Genomic DNA, 25,520 nt, shown 5'->3' with positions numbered 1-25,520 from the left:
TCCATCTTAGGCTTTTTACAAATACCAAATGAGTACTAGACTCAAAGATAGAATCTTTAATACAAAAGCTACAAAAATGTGAGGTGGACAGAAGTAAATTAATAAGTGACAGGAATATGCATCTCAATACTGAAGTGGCATAAAAATCTTAGAGAACTGTGTTCTCGCCAGATCAACAAGGACACACTTGCTGTGCAAAACAATCCTTGTTAAACACATAGTCCTCACTAGAGCTGGATATTAGCACTGATGTCCCAATTCTATTTGATTCTATTTCACAATGCCCTGATTCATTCTGATACCAATTTTATCTTAACTGAATTAGCATGCACTGATATATTTAAAGTGGTGTTTTGTTTTTTTTAGAGATAATCAAGCTTAGAGAACATTAATATAATGTGACAAATTTCAGGAGCACTTTGTTTGAAGAACATCTACATAGTGACTTCATATTATATGCATAAGCATGGAATGACATTTAAGAAGAAATACAGTGGTGTGAAAAACTATTTGCCCCCTTCCTGATTTCTTATTCTTTTGCATGTTTGTCACACAAAATGTTTCTGATCATCAAACACATTTAACCATTAGTCAAATATAACACAAGTAAACACAAAATGCAGTTTTTAAATGATGGTTTTTATTATTTAGGGAGAAAAAAAATCCAAACCTACATGGCCCTGTGTGAAAAAGTAATTGCCCCCTTGTTAAAAAATAACCTAACTGTGGTGTATCACACCTGAGTTCAATTTCCGTAGCCACCCCCAGGCCTGATTACTGCCACACCTGTTTCAATCAAGAAATCACTTAAATAGGAGCTGCCTGACACAGAGAAGTAGACCAATAGCACCTCAAAAGCTAGACATCATGCCAAGATCCAAAGAAATTCAGGAACAAATGAGAACAGAAGTAATTGAGATCTATCAGTCTGGTAAAGGTTATAAAGCCATTTCTAAAGCTTTGGGACTCCAGCGAACCACAGTGAGAGCCATTATCCACAAATGGCAAAAACATGGAACAGTGGTGAACCTTCCCAGGAGTGGCCGGCCGACCAAAATTACCCCAAGAGCGCAGAGACGACTCATCCGAGAGGTCACAAAAGACCCCAGGACAACGTCTAAAGAACTGCAGGCCTCACTTGCCTCAATTAAGGTCAGTGTTCACGACTCCACCATAAGAAAGAGACTGGGCAAAAACGGCCTGCATGGCAGATTTCCAAGACGCAAACCACTGTTAAGCAAAAAGAACATTAGGGCTCGTCTCAATTTTGCTAAGAAACATCTCAATGATTGCCAAGACTTTTGGGAAAATACCTTGTGGACTGATGAGTCAAAAGTTGAACTGTTTGGAAGGCAAATGTCCCGTTACATCTGGCGTAAAAGGAACACAGCATTTCAGAAAAAGAACATCATACCAACAGTAAAATATGGTGGTGGTAGTGTGATGGTCTGGGGTTGTTTTGCTGCTTCAGGACCTGGAAGGCTTGCTGTGATAGATGGAACCATGAATTCTACTGTCTACCAAAAAATCCTGAAGGAGAATGTCTGGCCATCTGTTCGTCAACTCAAGCTGAAGCGATCTTGGGTGCTGCAACAGGACAATGACCCAAAACACACCAGCAAATCCACCTCTGAATGGCTGAAGAAAAACAAAATGAAGACTTTGGAGTGGCCTAGTCAAAGTCCTGACCTGAATCCAATTGAGATGCTATGGCATGACCTTAAAAAGGCGGTTCATGCTAGAAAACCCTCAAATAAAGCTGAATTACAACAATTTTGCAAAGATGAGTGGGCCAAAATTCCTCCAGAGCGCTGTAAAAGACTCATTGCTTAAGTTATCGCAAACGCTTGATTGCAGTTATTGCTGCTAAGGGTGGCCCAACCAGTTATTAGGTTCAGGGGGCAATTACTTTTTCACACAGGGCCATGTAGGTTTGGATTTTTTTTTCTCCCTAAATAATAAAAACCACCATTTACAAACTGCATTTTGTGTTTACTTGTGTTATATTTGACTAATGGTTAAATGTGTTTGATGATCAGAAACATTTTGTGTGACAAACATGCAAAAGAATAAGAAATCAGGAAGGGGGCAAATAGTTTTTCACACCACTGTACCTGATTAATGAACAATTAACATCAGTATTTGCAAGATTTGGAGCAAAATATCATTGCTGTTTAAAAAAGAAAAAGAAGAAAAGCATTTTCATTGCAGAGCACTCATTCAGAATTCACAATAATTTAACTAACATATGTATCACCACATCAGAGTCCACATATACAGTATTATGGGGGCTCCTTATTTTAATACAATGCAATGGCATCTACTTTATAAAACGTCAATGTTGTAGAATAATATTATTATAATATCAAATATTGCTAATCTTTTTTTTTTTTTCCTGGCGCCATGCTTTTCAAGGTATTGCCTAGAGGTTCAAATGCAGTATCTTTGGTTTTCTTATATAGATCTAAATTGGGGTATCTTTAATGTATTGTTATAGTATATATTGATTCAGCATTAATGTTTAGCAGATACCGTTAACCCAGATGCTTTAGAAAAATCTTTATATATAAAATACTTTTACATTATAAAGTTAACACATTGCATAGAACAAAAGTAGAGTATAACAAGCTTAGTGCTACAGTTAGTCCCAAGGCTAGACAAGTAACAGTGGTTTAACAAAATTAGTCTTGGTTGAGAGTGTCATAGCTGTATATCCAGGAGGACATTGGAAGATTAGTAAAGCTTGACTAGTCCAAGATGTTTTGTAAATTGGTGTGTTTTTAACAGATTTGTGTCATTTTTGTCTGAGAACCTCAGTGTTGACAGCCATCATTCAAGTGACTTCACTTGAACTATAAGGACTTCATACGTTGCAGAACATGGAATTATACCCCATTCCTGGCCAACTACAGTTCACTCCATATAAAATTCAAGTCTAGCCTGAGCAGTAAAGAATCTCTGCTAGCAAAAATGTTAATAAAATAAGTATTAAAGGGAAAAGGAGAGAGGGTAGTACTTTTTACCAGTGGTTAACTGGGTTTTTTGTTAACATGGAAATGTACAAGTAGATTCCAGAATTAATTTGCTTTTGAATATCCAGTATTTAAACCAATATACACTAATTAGCCACAACGTTAAAACCACCTGCCCAATATTGTGTAGGTCCCACTTGTGCTGTTTTCAAGGCATGGGCACCACAAGACCTCTGAAGGTTTCCTGTGGTCTCTAGTGACAAGACTTTAGCAGCAGATCATTGAAGTCCTGTAAGTTGTGAGGTGCAGCCCCCATGGATCATGAGACTTGTTTTTCCAACACTTCCCACAGATGCTCATCTGGGGAATTTTGAACACCTTGAACTTTTGTCATATCCCTCAAACCATTTCAGAACAATTTTTACAGTTTGGAAAGGAACATTATCCTTCTGAAAGAGGCTACTGCCATAAGGAAATAACATTTCCATGAAGGGATGTACAGTGCATCCGGAAAGTATTCACAGCGCATCACTTTTTCCACATTTTGTTATGTTACAGCCTTATTCCAAAATGGATTAAATTCATTTTTTTCCTCAGAATTCTACACACAACACCCCATAATGACAACGTGAAAAAAGTTTACTTGAGATTTTTGCAAATTTATTAAAAATAAAAAAATTGAGAAAGCACATGTACATAAGTATTCACAGCCTTTGCCATGAAGCTCAAAATTGAGCTCAGGTGCATCCTGTTTCCCCTGATCATCCTTGAGATGTTTCTGCAGCTTAATTGGAGTCCACCTGTGGTGAATTCAGTTGCTTTGGACATGATTTGGAAAGGCACACACCTGTCTATATAAGGTCCCACAGTTGACGGTTCATGTCAGAGCACAAACCAAGCATGAAATCAAAGGAATTGTCTGTAGACCTCCAAGACAGGATTGTCTCGAGGCACAAATCTGGGGAGGGTTACAGAAAAATTTCTGCTGCTTTGAAGGTCCCAATGAGCACAGTGGCCTCCATCATCCGTAAGTGGAAGAAGTTCGAGACCACCAGGACTCTTCTTAGAGCTGGCTGGCCATCTAAACTGAGCGATCGGGGGAGAAGGGCCTTAGTCAGGGAGGTGGGCGAAACTGGCCAAGGATAGGTGTGCCAAGCTTGTGGCATCATATTCAAAAAGACTTGAGGCTGTAATTGCTGCCAAAGGTGTATCGACAAAGTATTGAGCAAAGGCTATGAATACTTATGTACATGTGATTTCTCAGTTTTTTTATTTTTAATAAATTTGTAAAAACCTCAAGTAAACTTTTTTCACATTGTCATTATGGGGTGTTGTGTGTAGAATTCTGAGGAAAAAAATGAATTTAATCCATTTTGGAATAAAGCTGTAACATAACAAAATGTGGAAAAAGTGATGCGCTGTGAATACTTTCCAGATGTACTGTATGTGTTCTGCAACAGTCTTTAGTTAGGTGCTTCGTGACATCCACATGAATTCCAGGACCCAAGGTTTCCCAGCAGAACTTTTTCCAGAGCAACGCACCACCTTTGGCGGCTTGCCATCTTTCCATAGTGCATCCTGCTGCTATCTCTTCCCCAGATAAATGATACACATGCACCAGGCCAGCCACATGATGTAAATGAAAACGTGATTCATCAGACCATCACACCTTCTTCTTTCCATCAGTGGTCCAATTCTGACACTTGCATGCCCATTGTAGGTGCTTTGGGTTGGGTTGGGGTGGGGTGGGATGACAGGGGTCAGCATGGGAAATCTGACCAGTCTGTGTCTGTGCAGCCCCATACACAATGTACTGTGTTCTGACACCTTTGTATCATGGCCAGCATTCAGTTTTTCAGCAGTTACAACAACAACAACATTTATTTATATAGCACATTTTCATACAATAAGTAGCTCAAAGTGCTTTACATAATGAAGAAAAGAAAAATAAAAGGCAAAATAAGAAATTAAAATAAGACAACATTCGTTAACATAGAAAAGGAGTAAGGTCCGTTGGCCAGGGTGGACAGAAAAAACAAAAAAAAACAAAAATAAAATCTGTAGGGGTTCCAGGCCACGAGACCACCCAGTCCCCTCTGGGCATTCTACCTAACATAAATGAAATAGTCCTCTTTGTAGTTAGGGTTCTCACAGAGTCACTTGATGCTGATGGTCATACAGACTTCTGGCTTTTAATCCATCCATCATTGTTGGAACATTATGGTGCTTTGAGTAGATGGTGGTGGCACAAGCCACCACCAAAAGGACACTGGAAAAGGAAACAGAAGAGAGAGTAGGAGTTAATACAGATTTTAGAGCCACCATGAATAGCTATTATAATGAATTGGATATACAGAGTATCAGGATTTAAATTACATTGAAGTTATGAGAAGGCCATGTAAAAGTAATGTGTTTTCAGCAGTTTTTTAAAGTGCTCCACTGTATTAGCCTGGCGAATTCCTACTGGCAGGCTATTCCAGATTTTAGCTGCATAACAGCAGAAGGCCGCCTCACCACTTCTTTTAAGTTTTGCTCTTGGAATTCTAAGGAGACACTCAGTTGAGGATCTGAGGTTGCGATTTGGAATACAAGACGTCAGACATTCCGATATATAAGATGGGGCGAGATTATTTAAGGCTTTATAAACCATAAGCAGAATTTTAAAGTCAATCCTGAATTACACAGGTAACCAGTGTAGTGAAATCAAAACTGGAGAGATGTGCTTGGATTTTCTTTTCCTGGTAAGGATTCTAGCAGCTTCATTCAGCACTAGTTGCAAACGATTGATGTCTTTTTTGGGTAGACCTGAGAGGAGTACATTACAGTAATCTAGTCGACTGAAAACAAACGTGTGAACTAATTTCTCAGCATCTTTCAATGATATAAGAGGTCTAACTTTTGCTATGTTTCTTAAGTGAAAAAATGCTGTCCTAGTGATCTGATTAATATGCGATTTAAAATTTAGATTACAGTCAACAGTTACCCCTAAGATTTTTACTTCCGTTTTGACTTTTAATCCTAATGCATCCAGTTTATTTCTAACTAGGGGGCTTCGCTCGCCAACCCCCCGTGCCTGCTTTGCTTCCGCAGTTTCAGATGCGCGTTGTAGGCGCCTGTGTTCATTGTATTTGTCCATGCTGGCGCGTTTTTGTAGCTCAAGTCGAGCTGTTTGGTTCTGGAGCCGAGACAGTTTTGCTTCTGTGGTTTCAGACGCGCGTAGTAGGCGCCCACGTTTATTTTCTTTATCCATACGGGCTTGTGTTTGTAGCTCCATTAGTCGAGCTGGTTTGTACAATCCCAAGCAGCATATTATTCCTAACTTCACTCCGCAGTAGTGCCACTCACAATATGGTGGTGACACCTGCGCCTTCCGTACTACGTCGGGTTTCACTATGCTGTGTAGGCGCCTTTGCCTTCCGTACTATCTTTGTGGACCTGTGGGGCCTCCGTAGCCTCTTCCGTTTGAATCTGGGCTGCAGCGCAGAATCCTCTTTTTTGTGTGGATGTGTCGTTAGTCGTTAGCTATGGGCGCGTTGTTGCTTCATTTCTAATTCACGTCAGTTGAGCTCTTTCATGTTTGGGCCGTGACTCCTTCGTTCGCAGTGGATACGCCTTCGCTTGCGGTTTATGAGACGCGCGCTGTACGCGCCTGCGCAGTATGTCTCATGGTCCCATCACCGTGTACCTGCGTCCATGCCATCCGGTTTTCGCCGTGTGCCTGCGTCCATGCCATCCGGTTTACCATTCTCGGTTAGTAATATGGATAGCCTCATTGTATCCATTATTGCCAATCACTAAGATTTCAGTTTTCTCTTTATTTAATTTGAGAAAGTTACTATTCATCCATTCTGAGATACAAGTTAGACATTGTGTTAGTGAATCAAGAGAATCGGGGTCATCAGGTGCAATTGATAAATACAGCTGTGTGTCATCAGCATAGCTGTGGTAGCTCACGTTGTGCCCTGAGATAATCTGACCTAATGGAAGCATGTAGATTGAGAAGAGCAGCGGACCCAGGATAGAGCCTTGTGGAACACCATATAGGATATCATGTGTCATTGAGTTGTAATTACCACAACTAACAAAGAATTTTCTCCCTGCCAGGTAGGATTCAAACCAATTTAAGACGCTGCCAGAGAGGCCCACCCATTGACTAAGGCGATTTCTCAGAATATTATGATCAATGGTGTCAAATGCGGCACTCAGATCTAAGAGAATGAGAACAGATAAATGACCTCTGTCTGCATTTACCCGCAAATCATTTACTACTTTAACGAGTGCAGTTTCTGTGCTGTGATTTGTTCTAAAACCTGACTGAAATTTATCAAGAATAGCATGTTTATTGAGGTGCTCATTTAACTGCATAAAGACTGCCTTCTCTAGAATTTTACTTAAGAAAGGCAGGTTAGAGATGGGTCTAAAGTTTTCAAGAGCAGAGGGGTCGAGATTATTTTTCTTAAGTAGGGGTTTAACTACAGCAGTCTTAAGACAGTCTGGGAAGACCCCCGTATCTAATGACGAATTTACTATGTCAAGAACATTATCAATTAGTACGCCCGATACTTCTTTGAAAAAATTTGTTGGTATTGGGTCAAGGACACAAGTGGAGGGTTTCATTTGAGAAAGTATTTTATGTAAATCAGGTAAATCTATCCTAGTGAAAGAGTTTAATTTGTTTATAATGGAATACTGGGGTTTAGGAGGATCCTTAGTGTTGGGGAGATATACTATGTTATTTCTAATATCATTAATTTTTTGATTGAAAAATACAGCGATAGCCTCACAGGTTTTACTGGAAGTACTTAGGAGGCATTCCTTTGAGTTACCTGGGTTTAACAGGCGATCAATCGTTGAGAATAAGACTCTGGGATTACTAGCATTGTTATTTATAGTCTTAGAGAAATAGCAGTGCCTCTGAAGACGGACTGTGTTATTGTATTCTGTTATTTTAACTTTTAATATTTCATAGTGGATAGTTAGTTTAGTCTTCCTCCATTTACGCTCAGCTCTACAGCATGTTCTCTTTAAATCAGACACTCTTTGGGTCTTCCATGGTATAACAATGCTAGAAAATTTTTTAACTGTCTTTTCAGGTGCAACTATGTCAACAGCAGCTCTCACCTTTGTATTAAATCTTTCCACCTTACTATTTACATTATCCTCGCTATTATAGTTGGCACTATAAACTGACTGATTGCTTAGAATGTTTGTAAGTTTTAAAGCTGCTGATGAGTCAAAGAAGCGTTTTTTAACAATATTCTTCTCATGAGTGTTTTCTATCATTATTTCTGTATTGAAAAGTAGAAGAAAAGGTCTGATAGACCCGTATCAATTACCTGCTTTATATCAACTTTTAGTCCTTTAGTAATCACTAAGTCTAACGTATGACCTGCTTTATGTGTAGGCTGATTAACGAGCTGTCTCAAATCAAAAGAGTCCAGGAGGTTCATAAATTATTTTACTTTTTGGTCACACTGATTATATATATGAAAATTAAAGTCGCCGACTATTAAGAGTGTGTCATAGTTCGTAATTAAAATTGACATTAAATCAGAGAATTCCTCAAAAAAAAGACGCATTGAATTTAGTTTAGTGAATTTAGTGCCACAGTAGCTCTTCCATGAGCATCAGTGAGCCTTGGGCACTCAACTTCCCTGTTGCTGGATCACCAGTTGTTCTACCTTGGACCACTTTTGGTAGATATTAACCACTGCATACTGGGAACACCCCACAAGACCTGCCATTTTGGAGATGGTCTGATCTAGTCATATAGCCATCACATTTTGGCCCTTGTCAAGTCAATCAGATCCTTACGCTTGCCTATTTTTCCTGCTTCCAACACATCACCTTCAAGAACTGACTTTTCACTTGATGTCTAGTATATAGAACCCTTTGACAGGTGCCATTGTAACAAGATGATGAATGTTTATTTACTTCACTGAACAGTGGTTTTAATGTTGTGACTGATAATTGTATTTAACATGAAATACTCATATCTCAGTATTCAAGTTAGATCACAACCCTAATACAGAGTACCTTTCAAAGTTTAATCGTGTCTGAATACTTTTATCAGGACAGTGTGTTTGCATTAATATATGCAATAATAAATGTCTAAAGTATGAACTGTCTTAGATAAACTGCTTCTTTTTGTTCACATAGCCATTTCCTATCCGGTGCATTAGTCAATTTGTTGATTCTATTCCTTATCCAATGGCTTTGGCACTGGGGTTTGTTTTAGGTCAGAGGAGGGAAGTACATGTTTCCTAATTCATCTCTTTCAGTCCCTAACACGGTGAATGGTCAACTGGAGCATAGTCGTAAAGCATACAATCTTGAGAGCAGTGTTAGAGTCTGGTCTGATTTTCTGAGAGTTCATCTGCATCCTAAAACCATCTCTATTGTGAACCAGTATAGCTACGAGGGGTAAGAATGGAATTTTTCCAAACTTTTTACTGCACTACTATTGTTTTTCTTTACGTTTTCACAGTGTATCTATGTGTTTCAGAGAATGTGATCGTTTGGAAGCCTTTGGCCAAGGTGAATCTCTGTTGAAAGAAAACTCATTCCTTGATGATCTTGAAGACAAATTGCACTTCTTTGTTGAAGAGTGTGACTATCTGCAGGTGAATGCTTAATTTTGTTGTGTATGTCTAAATGTAGATTCTAATTCTGCTAAAACAAAGTCTTCACACAATAGAATTTAAATTATTCAAACTTCTTATTTTAATTTAACACTGTTTCTTACATTGTCAAAACCTTTTTTTCTGACTTACTGCATTTTATCTTCTTGTCAATACATTTAAAAAGTGCTTAAAACCCTTTTGAAGTTATTATAATTTAACATATGTATGCACTGCTGATCTTCGGACCTCAGCCATGATCAAATATCAATAGTAAACAAAAAAGGAATTGAAAAAAAACTTCTAATATGACATGACATACCCTGATCCAGTTACCCACCTGCCCATATTAAGTAACAATAATTGAAAGTAAACAATTCTTTATAAAGCTGATCAGTAATTTTGGTCAACTTGAATTGGTTCTGACATACTGTTCTTTGAAGAACTCCTTAAACAGTGAAATGTTTGATGGCTGTCCTGTTTGGTGAGTAAGATACTGTTGTTTGTGATGACATTTTCCCATTCTCATTGATTCAGATGGCATGATAAAGATGTAATTTTGTTCGGAAGAGCACCTTTTGAACAGTTCTGGATTTAAGAATATCATATTAAATAGTTTTAATGATGCTGTGACCTTGCATCACCTTGGCAAGATAAACTCCCATTATAAATGTTGTGTTCAAAATCTAAGATACTATTTTGAGTTCCTTATTTTCATCTATATCTTGACTCAATTGAAATTTAGTTGTTTTCTTGAAACTGTATGGTAAATGCTGCCCGACTTGGCTGATAATTTTGTGGGTTCATCATAGTGCAACTCTTCAGGTACATACTTGCACACTGCGACACACTTTCTCTGCACTATACAGCAGCAATAGAGTGGAAATGTTTTCTATTTACATAAACAAATTAATTCTCTGAAGGTGCCTTTATAGTGTAGTGATGGCACCAAGCACCACAATGGATTGATTCTCTGCTCTTTACTTTGAGATGACTTGCTATCCTTAAAAGGACTGCTTGCCTTTTGCCTCACTAGTTGGAAGAAGCACCTGCAACTGTGCATAGCTGCTGTTTTTATCAGTTCTCCAGCTATATATGATGTAATGGCAGGTCATTCTTTTGATGATTCATCCCTGGCTGATGTTGAAGTTGTCCAGCACTGTTGCAATAGCAATGTGTGTGCAGTTGACCGCTCCAATTACATTTAGAAAACCGGATGTTGCTACGAATTGCACTTTTATGATTTCCAGTTCAACCACAGTATAAGGAAATCTTATCTATCGGGATGATAAGTAGATAATACCATCCTATACAGCTAGCATCTCGAGACCCTGTGATGTTTGTGAAATACCCGATTGTTGGTAAGGTCATGTTGAAAAGCTCCTGTGGCTAAAAACCTGAGAGTGGGCAGAACTTGCAAAGGAGCAGGTAGAGCACAATTCCTTAAAGTCAGCCTTTGTAAAGCTGGTACACACAGCTCCAAGAAGATAGCTCTTGGAAGTCAAAATTGACAAGCTAGTCATCATCATCTGTAAATATGCTCTCTCTTCCATTTTCAATGTCTTCTGACAATGCTGAAGCAGCCATAGTAGTTGGAATAGTTTGGCCATTCCGTGCACCATTGTATTGTTATACAGTGCATCCGGAAAGTATTCACAGCGCATCACTTTTTCCACATTTTGTTATGTTACAGCCTTATTCCAAAATGGATTGAATTCATTTTTTTCCTCAGAATTCTACACACAATACCCCATAATGACAACGTGAAAAAAGTTTACTTGAGATTTTTGCAAATTTATTAAAAATAAAAAAAATGAGAAAGCACATGTACATAAGTATTCACAGCCTTTGCCATGAAGCTCAAAATTGAGCTCAGGTGCATCCTGTTTCCCCTGATCATCCTTGAGATGTTTCTGCAGCTTAATTGAAGTCCACCTGTGGTAAATTCAGTTGATTTGGACATGATTTGGAAAGGCACACGTAAGTGGAAGAAGTTCGAAACCACCAGGACTCTTCTTAGAGCTGGCCGGCCATCTAAACTGAGCGATCGGGGGAGAAGGGCCTTAGTCAGGGAGGTGACCAAGAACCCGATGGTTACTCTGTCAGAGCTCCAGAGGTCCTCTGTGGAGAGAGGAGAACCTTCCAGAAGGACAACCATCTCTGCAGCAATCCACCAATCAGGCCTGTATGGTAGAGTGGCCAGACGGAAGCCACTCCTTAGTAAAAGGCACATGGCAGCCCGCCTGGAGTTTGCCAAAAGGCACCTGAAGGACTCTCAGACCATGAGAAAGAAAATTCTCTGGTCTGATGAGACAAAGATTGAACTCTTTGGTGTGAATGCCAGGCGTCATGTTTGGAGGAAACCAGGCACCGCTCATCACCAGGCCAATACCATCCCTTGAAGCATGGTGGTGGCAGCATCATGCTGTGGGGATGTTTTTCAGCGACAGGGACTGGGAGACTAGTCAGGATAAAGGGAAAGATGACTCCAGCAATGTACAGAGACATCCTGGATGAAAACCTGCTCCAGAGCGCTCTTGACCTCAGACTGGGGCAACGGTTCATCTTTCAGCAGGACAACGACCCTAAGCACACAGCCAAGATATCAAAGGAGTGGCTTCAGGACAACTCTGTGAATGTCCTTGAGTGGCCCAGTCAGAGCCCAGATTTGAATCCGATTGAACATCTCTGGAGAGATCTTAAAATGGCTGTGCACCAATGCTTCACATCCAACCTGATGCAGCTTGAGAGGTGCTGCAAAGAGGAATGGGTGAAACTGGCCAAGGATAGGTGTGCCAAGCTTGTGGCATCATATTCAAAAAGACTTGAGGCTGTAATTGCTGCCAAAGGTGCATCGACAAAGTATTGAGCAAAGGCTGTGAATACTTCTGTACATGTGATTTCTCAGTTTTTTTATTTTTAATAAATTTGCAAAAACCTCAAGTAAACTTTTTTTCACATTGTCATTATGGGGTGTTGTGTGTAGAATTCTGAGGAAAAAAATGAATTTAATCCATTTTAGAATAAGGCTGTAACATAACAAAATGTGGAAAAAGTGATGCGCTGTGAATACTTTCCGGATGCACTGTAGAATGATTACAATCAAGTGAATTAAATTTGTAAACAATATGCAATCAGTTTTGGTACATTTGATAAAACCCACATCATAGATGTGAATCTAATAAAGAAAAACAGACCACAGAAACAGTAGCACTGCTTTGATGCAGAGTGCCTCCAGTTTGCAAAACCGAGCAGAAAAATGTGTGTGCAAGGGGGGACCCTACTGTGAAAATGTGCATGGCTTTACGCCAAGTTTAGTTTTTATAAGTTTAGTGAGTGTGGATACGGGCATACGCAAAATATTTGTGCGTACGTACCATTTATACATGAGGCCTCTGCTCTTTGTTAACAAACTGGGTATTTGTACACCTCATGTCAAGCCAGTCTCCAAGTTGTTATGTTGATAAAGGGAGGAGTTTAGCTGCCTGTATATCTATTACATCATATTAGTGAGCTCAGAACAGTTGAATTCAGCACATCTCTAAAAATCACGTGCTTGTGACTTATTTAAGCAGTAGCGTAAGTTTCAGGAGTTGGTGTATTCTTACCTTTAGTGGATATATCATTTCATAACAAAAAATATGGCAGAATATTTGTAAAGAAATATCAACTTGCTGCCTCCCACAGTCCAAAGACATGCAGGTTAAGTAAATTGGCGCTCCTAAATAGGCCCTAGTGTGTGGTCGGGGTGTGAGTGTGTATTGTGGTAGAAATCAAAAAATGTAGAAGAAACTGACATATTAAAGAAAGAAACTTATCCTCTGTTAGGACAAGTTTGATAAAACCGCTTTGAGTCAGGAACAGGAAGGAAGAAACTTGTCCATTGCATCTTTTACTTGACCTCCGCAAATACTAAACAATTCATCACTGCAGTCTGTTACAGAATGGTCAAAGAAATAAAGGCAGATGTCCATATTTACATAACAGTGCTCAGTTAATCCTGACATTTACTCTGATTGGTTTGTTGGCTTACACCCAACAACAACATCTTAACCAACAACATAGTATAGTTCCAACGAGGGAGATAAAATCTGTATGCATGTGAGTACGCAGTATTTGCTCCTTTTAAGTATTTCCCTGTTAGAGTTGATTCCATCAATATTTCCCTGGAAAAAACTAAAACATCAAGTCCTGCATGAACATTCTCATTCTGGACCTGTTAAGCTTCTGGTAGGCCCTCTTTGGAACTATTGTACAGTATTTGTATTGGCCAAAGAATGCTGTTTGAGAAGACAGAAAAAGAGAAAAAACTATTTAGTACACACATTCAGAAATGCATTACTTTCTAATATAAAACATGAAGATGTTACCTACAAAACACACATTTACAGACATACAGTTAGGTCCATAAATATTTGGACAGAGACAACTTTTTTCTACTTTTGGTTCTGTACATTACCACAATGAATTTTAAACGAAACAACTCAGATGCAGTTGAAGTGCAGACTTTCAACTTTAATTCAGTGGGGTGAACAAAACGATTGCATAAAAATGTGAGGCAACTAAAGCATTTTTTTAATACAATCCCTTCATTTCAGGGGCTCAAAAGTAATTGGACAAATTAAATAACTGGAAATAAAATTTTCATTTCTAATACTTGGTTGAAAACCCTTTGCTGGCAATGACAGCCTGAAGTCTTGAACTCATGGACGTCACCAGATGCTGGATTTTCTCCTTATAATGCTCTGCCAGGCCTTTACTGCAGCGGCTTTCAGTTGCTGTTTGTTTGTGGGCCTTTCTGTCTGAAGTTTAGTCTTCAACAAGTGAAATGCATGCTCAATTGGGTTAAGATCAGGTGACTGACTTGGCCATTCAAGAATTTTCCACTTCTTTGCTTTAATAAACTCTTGGGTTGCTTTGGCTGTACGTTTTAGGTCATTGTCCATCTGTATCATGAAATGCCGCCCAATCAATTTGACTACATTTAGCTGGATTTGAGCAGACAGTATGTCTCTGAACACTTCAGAATTCATTCGGCTGCTTCTGTCCTGTGTCACATCATCAATAAACACTAGTGTCCCAGTGCCACTGGCAGCCATGCACGCCCAAGCCATCACACTGCCTCCACCGTGTTTTACAGATGATGTGGTATGCTTTGGATAATGAGCTGTTCTACGCCTTCTCCATACTTTTTTCTTGCCATCATTCTGGTAGAGGTTGATCTTGGTTTCATCTGTCCAAAGAATGTTTTTCCAGAACTGTGCTGGCTTTTTTAGATGTTCTTAAGCAAAGTCCAATCTAGCCTTTCTATTCTTGAGGCCTATGAGTGGCTTGCACCTTGCAGTGCACCCTCTGTATTTACTTTCATGCAGTCTTCTCTTTATGGTAGACTTGGATATCGATACGCCTACCCCCTGGAGAGTGTTGTTCACTTGGTTGACTTTTGTGAAGGGGTTTCTCTTCACCATGGAAATGATTCTGCGATCATCCACCACTGTTGTCTTCCTTGGAGGTCCAGGTCTTTTCGCGTTGCGGAGTTCACCAGTGCTTGCTTTCATTCTCTTGTAATATTGTAGCAATTTCTCGGATGGGTTTTTTCTGTTTTCGCAGCTTAAGGATGGCTTCTTTCACCTGCATGGAGAGCTCCTTTGACCGCATGTTGTCTGTTCACAGCAAAATCTTCCACATGCAAGCACCACACCTCAGATCAACTCCAGGCCTTTTATCTGCTTAATTGATATTGACATAACGATGGACTTGCCCACACCTGCCCATGAAATAGCCTTTGAGTCAATTGTCCAATTACTTTTGAGCCCCTGAAATGAAGGGATTGTGTTAAAAAAATGCTTTAGTTGCCTCACATTTTTATGCAATCGTTTTGTTCACCCCACTGAATTAAAGCTGAAAGTCTGCACTTCAACTGCATCTGAGTTGTTTCATTTAATATGCATTGTGACAATGTACAGAACCAAAATTAGAAAAAAGTTGTCTCTGTCGAAATATTTATGGACCTAACTGTATTGGTATAACCAAAATTAAGCCACTTTCAAATACAGTAATCCCTCCTCCATCACGGGGGTTACGTTCCAGAGCCACCCGCGAAATAAGAAAATCCGCGAAGTAGAAACCATATGTTTATATGGTTATTTTTATATTGTCATGCTTGGGTCACAGATTTGCGCAGAAACACAGGAGGTTGTAGAGAGACATGAACTTTATTCAAACACTGCAAACAAACATTTGTCTCTTTTTCAAAAGTTTAAACTGTGCTCCATGACAAGACAGAGATGACAGTTCTGTCTCACAATTAAAAGAATGCAAACATATCTTCCTCTTCAAAGGAGTGCTTGTCAGGAGCAGTGACTGTCACAGAGATAGAGAGAAAAGCAAACAGATCAATAGGGCTGTTTTTCTTTTAAGTATGTGAAGCACCACGGCACAAAGCTGTTGAAGGCGGCAGCTCACACCCCCTCCGTCAGGAGCAGACAAAGTGAGACAGAGTTTGTTTTTCAATCAAAAATCAATACGTGCCCTTCAAGCTTTTAAGTATGCAAAGCTCCGTGCAGCATGTCGTTTCAGGAAGCAGCTGCACAGAAGGTAGCCAATGTGAAGATAATCTTTCAGCATTTTTAGACGAGCGTCCGTATCGTCTAGGTGTGCGAACAGCCCCCCTGCTCAATCCCCCTACGTCAGGATCAGAGAAAGTCAGCACAAGAGAAAGAGAAATGTAAGCTGGGTAGCTTCTCAGCCATCTGCCAATAGCGTCCCTTGTATGAAATCAACTGGGCAAACCAACTGAGGAAGCATGTACCAGAAATTAAAAGACCCATTGTCCGCAGAAACCTGCGAAGCAGCGAAAAATCCGCGATATATATATTTAAATATGCTTACATATAAAATCCGCTATGGAGTGAAGCTGCGAAAGGCGAAGCGCGATATAGCGAGGGATTACCGTACTCTAATCCTTTTAAGCATTTAATTGATTTACTGAGTAATAGTGTGAAATTCCCTTTGGGGATTAATAAAGTGTCTGTCTGTCTATCTTTTCACAATACCAAAAAATTCAAACAATAGATTTTTTTTTATGCAATTATTGTGCAGTGGTAGGCAACAAGCCTCAATGGTCAGAGCAGATTGTAGAATCAATACCATGAAAAATGAGTATTGAAAGACATTTATGTATGATGGAATCAATGCTTTTGATGATCCTTCTGAACAATTCCAAATTGTTAATCATAAGTTGTAGCCTACCATTTCTACTTCATGGTCTGCCATAGAAGTAGTAGTTGATGCTCCAGAGGTTGAGAGCACAGAAGATTATAAAGGGACAATTGCAGTTGTTCATGTTCTCTAGGTAAAAAACTCAAGCCCATGTTCTACACATGTCACTACAGCTTTATTATCGATTCCCGTCTATGAGGACCTGGCAGACATTCATCACGACTCAGATCAGGGCTCACATGCAATGTAAGAACAGTTTACATCAGAGTTTAATAAACAGCTGACATTAACTATCACATGGAGTACAACCTGCATGCTGGTTATTTTTAATGACATATGGGAGTCAGTTTGCATTTCTGAACAGCCATGAAAAACATAGACATGCCCAAAAAAACTACACACGTGCTATAGTTATTGTGAAATCCCAGACATCTGAAAATACTGAAATGTGGAGTCTTGTATCTCCTTTTTTTTTTTCTGCTCCTTGATTTTATTATGTGATATGCACACATGTCAGACCAGAGCAGAAAGCCCATTCTTGCATGCAGTGTGCTTGTCATGTTTGCAACAGATAAAGAATTAATATATTGTGTATTGTTAAAAAATATATTATGTCCTACCTATGTGTTTAAGTCAAGTTTAACCAATTTAATAGTATCCATTACAACAGAAAAATTATTCATAAATCAATAAACAGTGTATTCAATGCATAGTTACTATTTATAACCAAATGTATCATACATTTAGCTGTTTTCTCTTGTTTTAAATTCCTTAAATTCTGGAAACTGTGAAGGAAGCTGGGAGGTATTTTTTCTCCTTGCAGACAATTACTAAGAGCTTCAGTTCTTGTGTAAGACCTAAGTTTTCTTGCATAAATGTTTTAATCAAAGGTGAGTTAATGTTTGTCTCCTTCCCTCACCAAAACTGGCCGTAATAATCTTTTAAACAAAAGAAACTTAACATGCTCCCTGACAGTTATAAAGGGTGCACAATAAGAATATTTTAAAGCAGAAAAAAGTGGATTAAATTATACTAAACTGATTCATATTATGAAATGAAAAAGATGCAGAAACAGTAATAGATGTATATCATTTAGATCTATTATGTTGATTTAAAATATATAAAATGGAAATTATTATAGAACTGCAAACATAAAATCCATGTGCATCTGTTGTTTAAATAACTTACTCTTCTGAGTTAATGTAGTACATGGAATCCCAAACATAATTATACTTCCTCTGCACTGTCATTACTGTATTTAAAAAAAGATGCAATGAATCCTCACCAGTTTAAATATTGCCCAGTCATGCACTAATTTCACATCTTAAATTCAAAGTATTATGGTAATAAAAGAGAAATGCTGATGAAGCTATGAAAATATGGTGTAAATGTTTGGCCCTTTTTCTGAAATACGGCAGTCTTCGCGTTTTGCATCACTTTAGTATTTGACTGCTTGAGCAAGCTTTGCATTAATTACCCAAGTAATAAAAATGTTTATTAAACAATAACAGATTTTTTAATGCATATCTTCATACAAACACATCTATTAAGGACATTAATAAAGTATTTTTTTTGCAAAAAGCAAATACACAACACATTTTCGTTAAGAAAAAAAATGTTGTATGGTCTGATAGACATCATCTAATTACATGGGTACCATAAGATTTTAATATAGTCTGAAAATATTAGTAGTTGATGTGTTGAAGGCAACAAACAAAGCAGTTGCTGCCAGATAGTACAGTACATGTCAAATACAGTCTTTGCACAACTTCCATTATCATAACATTCTTTTACACAGAACTTATTGTGAAAGTTAAGTGGCATTATCTATGTGTACACTAAGGAGCCCCGTAATTGTTAGGACAACAACAACAAAAAAAAAAAGTAACTCGAATTATGGATTTTTTTTTCCCTGACTCTTATTTCAGTAGCTATTTATTTTTCCTGATATGCAGTTTAGTGAACTGAAACCAGAAGAATTTTGCCAGCCAAAAGTTTGTCTATTCTACTACAGTGCAATTACAAACTAGATTTTAAACTTACCTTTTCTTCTATTAACGTTTCCACCACTAACTCTGGAATATCACGCTCTGTGAGAAAATTCTGTCAATCCATTATCGGAACTGCATTTGAAAGAGACCGGGGAAAAAAAATAAGTTTGAATGAGTTACATAATTCATTTGACACCTACAGGACCCTGTAGTACATTAATTGTACTGTAAAATATTAAAATATATTTTTACTTACCTACATTTATTGTTTATCTTAACTCCTGAGGGGAGTTCTTCATTAGTGTCAGACAGCCTTTTTTTCATTAGCACATCTGTGAAAATACTTGTAACAAATCTACCAAAAGGTTAAGAATAGTTAGACACAACTATAGCACAAAAGACTTTAAACTACATCGTGTGTTAAGGCTGGGTTTATATTTCATTTGACGCGTGCACCTGTGGATGCTACTGCTATGCAAGCGGTATATTGTTTATCTTTGCATTCATACTTAATGTAAATCTGAGGATGTCACCTGGTGGCAGTGCGAGATATCATCACAGTGAAAAACAATGTTCGTCTTCACTGTGTTGTGAATTGCCCAAAACATCCATGAAATTCAGGACACCTTGCTACTGCATATCTGAAGAGCATGGATGTTTAATGATTACATCCATCAATCCATGGATGTGTCCATTCCGGCAAGCATCAGGCGCGAGGCAGAAACAGTCCCTGGATGAGACATCAGCTTATCATAAGGTGAATACAAGCACACACATACATTAGCATCACCAAACCCCCAAACCTGCATTTCCTTGAAAGGAAACTGGGTGGGTTTTTCTAAATCTGCCCTAAATGTAAAGTAGCTAGCTACTCAGTAGCAATGTAATACAATGTTTGTTACTATCCATATTATTTTACAAATATTAATTTAGGAATTCAAACAAATTTTGGTTCCATTAAAAAAAAATGCACACCTCCAAAAAGAAGTACTTTTACTTTGAAATTAACGTGACATGTGTGCGAGTTGCAGTACCAGAAAAAATAGGGGTGTGCAGTGTGTTCAAGTTGGAATGTGACATCAGAGACTCTTTCTACTATCTGTCTAAGTGGAACCTTGGATTGCGAGCATAATTCATTCCGGAAACGTGCTTGAAATCCAAAGCACTCATCAAAGCAAATTTCCCCATAAGAAATAATGGAAACTCAGATGATTAGTTTCACAACCCAAAACTATTCATATAAAAATGATTAATACAAAATATAAAGTAAAAATATATAAAACAAATTAACCTGCACTTTATCTTTGAATAGAATCATGGCTGGTTTGAGGGAGACGAGAGAGAGAGGAGGGTTATTGTGTAGGACGGCTTTCACACTAACTAACGGAATCCCTGCTATCTGTTGGCTCACTGGAATCTTCTTCTTTTTTTGCGACTTTAACAAGGAGCCTCTCCAATAACAGTTGCTTTTGCCTGAAGAGTCACTACACTTGGACACAAAATAAAAAAAATGCTTTACGCACTGTAAGGTTTCTAAACTCTTTTGGGATTCCACCCAACGGGATGACACACCGAAGAGTGTCCCAGAGCAACCGGAGGCTCCCAGCGCTGTAGCAGTTCGCTGCAAAAGCGAATCCAAAAAGATCTCGGACATGCAATAAGCGCCTGCCGTTGATGGGTGATACAAGGAAAATTATAAATGCGCAGGGCACAGTATTACTTAACCATTAACCTGGCCATGACGCTGCCTGACTGCTGTGTATAAGAGAGTGGCAGATCCCGCTACAATAAATAACCGTGCTGTTCCTGTTTCAAGCTGAATATAGCTGGTGTTGCTAAAGTACTGAGACTCAGCTTCATGTTTTGGGGTGCAAGACAGGGACTTGCATGTTACAGCACACACGCACATGGTCACAATGCTATAGTAAACAGTATATGCTCGTACAGATGTTGACTGTATGAGTGAGGCGCGCAGACTGGGACTGAGCATGGGAGACGATTACCCACAATCCCGTGGCGAGAGAGAGAACAACATATGGCTCAGTTGTGATCACGTGACACTCAGCAGACAAAGTGTATACGAACTACTCGTATTGCAAGACATCGCTCGTTTATCAAGTAAATATTTATTAAAAATTTTAGCTTGTCTTGCAAAACACTCGCAGACCAAGTTACTCGCAATCCAAGGTTTTACTGTAGTAGTTTAGCTATGAATAGAATGCATTTATAAGGACTAAATAAAATTATTGCAGTAATCACTGAGTTTAACTATATATTGAGCAGTTTCAGGAATGTACATGAAGGAGTGAACTTGAAGTCCACATTGTGTGTAGTGGTGGCTGAGAAAACGTTTCAAATCTCACGTTTTCTTGGAGAACGAAGTTAACAAAATTAAATATACAATAGGTTTGCAGACAACATCAGAACATTCATGATACCCAGTCTAATGCTAATAACTAGCTGTTGTTACCCGGCTTCGTCTGGGAAACTTTCTAAGTTTATGGACCTTACTTATAGTGCCAATGGTTAACTGGATGTATTAGAAATGCTGTGTAATTAAGAACTTTTCTGTATACAATATTTGTATTTTTTCCTAATCAGGATATAATATTATTAGTTCACTTGAGCAGCTTACCGTTGAACATGCAAAATACAGTCCTTGTTGTGAAAGAGATTGCGCAGAACTCTGTAATAAAGGACATCACCAATAACAGTATTCAGTAATGTTATAAAGGTGATTTAAAGTTTTTTCCATTAGCGTCAAAGCCTAAAATTATTGTTTTTTCAGTATAGAGATGGTTTGAATAAATATCTACCAACAAAAAAACAAGTTACTTAATACTTTTACTCAGAAACCACTGTCCTGTTGTCTTCATATCACATTCTGTGAAAGATGAAAAAAAAAAATCATGGTTGGTATTGACTTAATGTAGTGTAATCAGTTTATCTCAGATTTATTGTCACATGTGGTGCACACTGCAAAAATGAAGTGTACATTTGTCAAGGGAATTATGCCACCACTGCCTGGCTGCCCGAATGTTGCTTTGTAGATTGTCAGATATTACAATAATAAGTAATTATAAGCAACACAGCAGCATTTCCTTTCGAATACATTAAATTTCACATGAGAGTTTGCAATAGAAAAGCTTACTAAAACATGTATTTTGGTTTGGAAGCTTAAGTTTTTGGGGGGGAGGGGGTGGTAAAGAAAGGAAGATTGCTGATTAGGGTTTGGCAACACTGCATATTGTTTTGGCACCACATTTCTCAGAAAAGGGACCAGATTAAAATAAAAAGGGGAAAAGTGTCTTTGGTCATCAGCGCTATGTGATATTTTTCCTCATTTCTAATTTCGCTTGTTTCACCAAAGGGTACCCCTCCTACCCTTACTCTTCAATCATGCTTGATTCACGAAGTGGGAACACTCCACCCCAGTTCTTTAGTTACTGTCTCTGGGTTGGCAAGGATCTTTAAAAGGTAAAACCGGGTCCCGGTGCCATACAGGTTGGGAAACACTGCTCTAAGATAAATGCTGTAAAGCAGTGATGCAGTGAAATAATTATCGCAAAGTGCTTGAGGAATAAAATGCAGCAGCTGCTATCTATGATGACATACAGCTTTTATCAGTTTTGTGATTTAAACTTTGAGTGCTGATGAAATTGTCTAGAGCATCACACTTGCTGATGGGAATTGTAATCCCCACATCAGCATTTGCATAAAATTGCAGATAAGATTTTGGGGGGTTGTGGATAATCTATATTATATACCTTTCTTACTGGATCAGTTGCATTAAATTGACTATGCCTTATAGCCACAGTACATGGCAAGCAATTGCTAAACACATCTTGTTTGAGCTTAATCGATCTTTTCACTTCACTTGTGCAGATAGCTGTCATTTGCATTACTTTTCATGCCCCATTTCTCCATGCGATTGCTGTCTGTGTTGTGATGAAATGGGAGAAATAGTGTATTAGAATGTCGTCCATACCGGAGAATTATTAGCAACAAATACTGACAAAAAAAGTATTGGCTAATTTACTTTTTTCTACCCATTTATCTCCAAATTTTGTCCAGCATATTTTTTGGTACCCCTAAATATTGATATATCAAAATGCCCTTCCTTAGTGGATACCTACTGCCCTATATGTACCATGGTGCTACATTTCAGCCTTTTAGCTAAATGGGAAATAGTATTTTTATTGAGTGAGTGAGAAGGTTAGTCAGTCAGTCAATTTTTACATTTATACTGTATATATGGATATGTAGTTTATAGATGCCACAAATTAATTTTTTTACTGACACTTTGTTAAATAGTGCATTTCCAATAAATCTTCTTTTGTACATCAGTGAAGCACATATAAATGATATTGAGCTTTTGAACTGAAAACCACCTTCTCCCATCATTTTTTCATCAGGTTTGTTATAACCACTATTTCATTGGTTACCATTGTGCTTCATGTAATATGAACATTGTAGAGCATGGTCTGAGAGAGGTGTACAATTAAAGATCAAAGTTAAAGAAAAGCAAGTAATAAAACTAAATTGAAAGAATGCCTTATATATGCATATCCAATATGCTTCAACATGCAGGAGGTCATTTCACTGGTGCAGTTTTTAATCCGCTAGTGAATAACCTCAAAGTACTGTAGTTGTGTAGCGTGTGAAATGTCCGGGTAGCTAATTAATAAACACAGCTCATGATTAATAAATGGGATTGGGGACTGTAGGTGTTTCTTCAGTTCAAAAAGTACAATCTTGTTTGTGTGAGTCTCACTGTCATGCATGAGAGGATTTTCCATATATGGTTTATTTAATGACATTTTAGCAAAAATATGTCTGGGATGTTGTGAGTGTAAAACTAGATACTTGACATTTGCATTATGCAACATGAGTAGTTTGAGATTTTTTTTCATGGATGTTTTGATACTGTTTGCTGCTGTTAATGTTTGGCACCAGTTAAGTTCATTGTTTCAGGAAATCTTTTATCTCTTCTCCATGAAAATGTGAACTAAATTTTTCTCAGCTATCATTACAAATTCTGCAAAGTTTGATACAAAATTACATTTTTTTAGTGGAGTATTCTTTTAAGGAAAATGTTATGAAGCATAAAAAATTCAACTTTTGGTCAAGAGAACTAATGGTTTTAATAAATATACTTATGGAGTCTGTTTGAATCAGTGATATTTGTTTGTTATATTCCAGGACAGGCAAGCACCTATTATGGTGTAACTGCTTTAATAGTTTCTTCTTATAAGCTGACACTTATCCTTTTTTTTAAATCAAACTAGGGGTTTCAGGTGCTTTGTGACATTCAAGATGGATTTTCTGGTCTGGGATCAAGTGTAACTGAACTGCTCCATGATGAATATGGTGGGAGGGGGATATTCACATTGGGCCTGGCCCCCGTCTCTCATCCACAAAGTGTGAGTTTTGACTACATTGTTATTTCAATTGTGCTTTACTTATGTAATGTTGTTATTAAGTTGTTTGCTGCACATTTTCTGTATGTAATATTGATGAATAAACAAAGCTGATAACTGTAGAATTTCCCATATTTTCTTATTAGAATAGTTGTTACCAATTTTGATGTTGCTCTCCATTCTAGCAGCAAAATGAGATCTGTAGCAGTATGTTTAGTTTCTAGGTGAACAATGGAAAAAGTCCTGGACATTTAGACTGGGCTGTGTAGTTGGAGTTGAAAGCAACTATTGGGTTACTGGAGCTGGTAAACATTTACTGACTCTAATTAAATGTAAATTGTAATGTAATCTGTGAAATTCTTATTTTACATGTATTCAATAGAAACTGTTTTTAATAGCCTTAATAAAAATATAGCCTCTTATAGCCTTTTAATAAAAAAATATCGCCTTTTTTAATCTTATGTTTTGTCTTATATAAAAATGCCACAATGGCATCGTTATACTATAGCCTTTAAACCCAAACTTTAACAGCTTTGGTTGCTAAAAAATAGCCTGATGATTTGCACTGGCAGTAATGGCATGTCTTATATCTTGTATGTTGTGTACTTTCAATTGTCATAGTAAATGTATCAGTCTAATTACAGAGGAATAGGAGTCAGTGGTGCCATAAATTGAGGAGACAGAGTTGAAAGTTTTTGTACTAACTCCACAGCCCAGCATTGAGAGACAAATTTCAAATTAGCAGAGAGAGCAAAAATTATCGTTCCTTTGCTACATTTGTTTTATTTGTTACAATAGTTTGTTACCCATCTTAAAGAAATGTACTAGAACTACTTTGTAAAGTACAGGCAAGACTGAGTGAAATACACAATGGTGACTTGTTTAGTATTATTTTTGTCGACAACATCTGTGTTTTTTTTGTTTTTTTTTTTACTGAAATCTTTGCTTTTTAACATGAACTGTACAAAATTCTTATAATTTTATGAGTTTAATGCACAGCCATCTGTAGATGAAAGATGTTATTTTGTCTTTTGAACCTTCTACAGAAAGGTGATGAAGGCTAATCTCAGTAAATATAGTTTGCCCCTTCAGCTGTCCTGGAATCAAATCCTGGATTTCTTTGCTGGTTTTATGAACAGGGACAAGTAGTAGGAACTAATTGCTGTATTTATTGTAATAATTTGGGAATGTGTTTTAGGTTTATTTTGTTAAGTCAATTAACTAAACTGTCTTATTTTTTTCCTTTTAAGAATAGTTTAGGTCTCATTTAATTCTTGTTAACCAGATGTTGCAAAA

The 25,520-nt window shown here is 37.8% G+C and overlaps 2 protein-coding genes across 2 annotated transcripts in view; both read left to right on the top strand.

The window, feature by feature from the left end:
• The window catches only part of LOC114646737 (annexin A2-like), a 109,407-nt gene that overhangs the window by 8,868 nt on the left and 75,019 nt on the right, over positions 1-25,520 (top strand). The gene's annotated exons all lie outside the window — the stretch shown is intronic.
• Positions 1-25,520, top strand: part of msto1 (misato mitochondrial distribution and morphology regulator 1) — a 94,727-nt gene that overhangs the window by 61,658 nt on the left and 7,549 nt on the right. Inside the window, exons 6-8 of the mRNA XM_028795059.2 lie at positions 9,254-9,395; positions 9,478-9,595; positions 24,093-24,227. Coding sequence (XP_028650892.1) covers positions 9,254-9,395; positions 9,478-9,595; positions 24,093-24,227 — 395 coding nt within the window. The remainder of the gene's footprint in view (positions 1-9,253; positions 9,396-9,477; positions 9,596-24,092; positions 24,228-25,520) is intronic.

Source organism: Erpetoichthys calabaricus, chromosome 2 (assembly GCF_900747795.2).
Source record: "Erpetoichthys calabaricus chromosome 2, fErpCal1.3, whole genome shotgun sequence".
Classification (NCBI taxonomy): Eukaryota; Metazoa; Chordata; class Cladistia; order Polypteriformes; family Polypteridae; genus Erpetoichthys; species Erpetoichthys calabaricus.
This window is presented reverse-complemented; position numbering and strand designations above follow the sequence as displayed.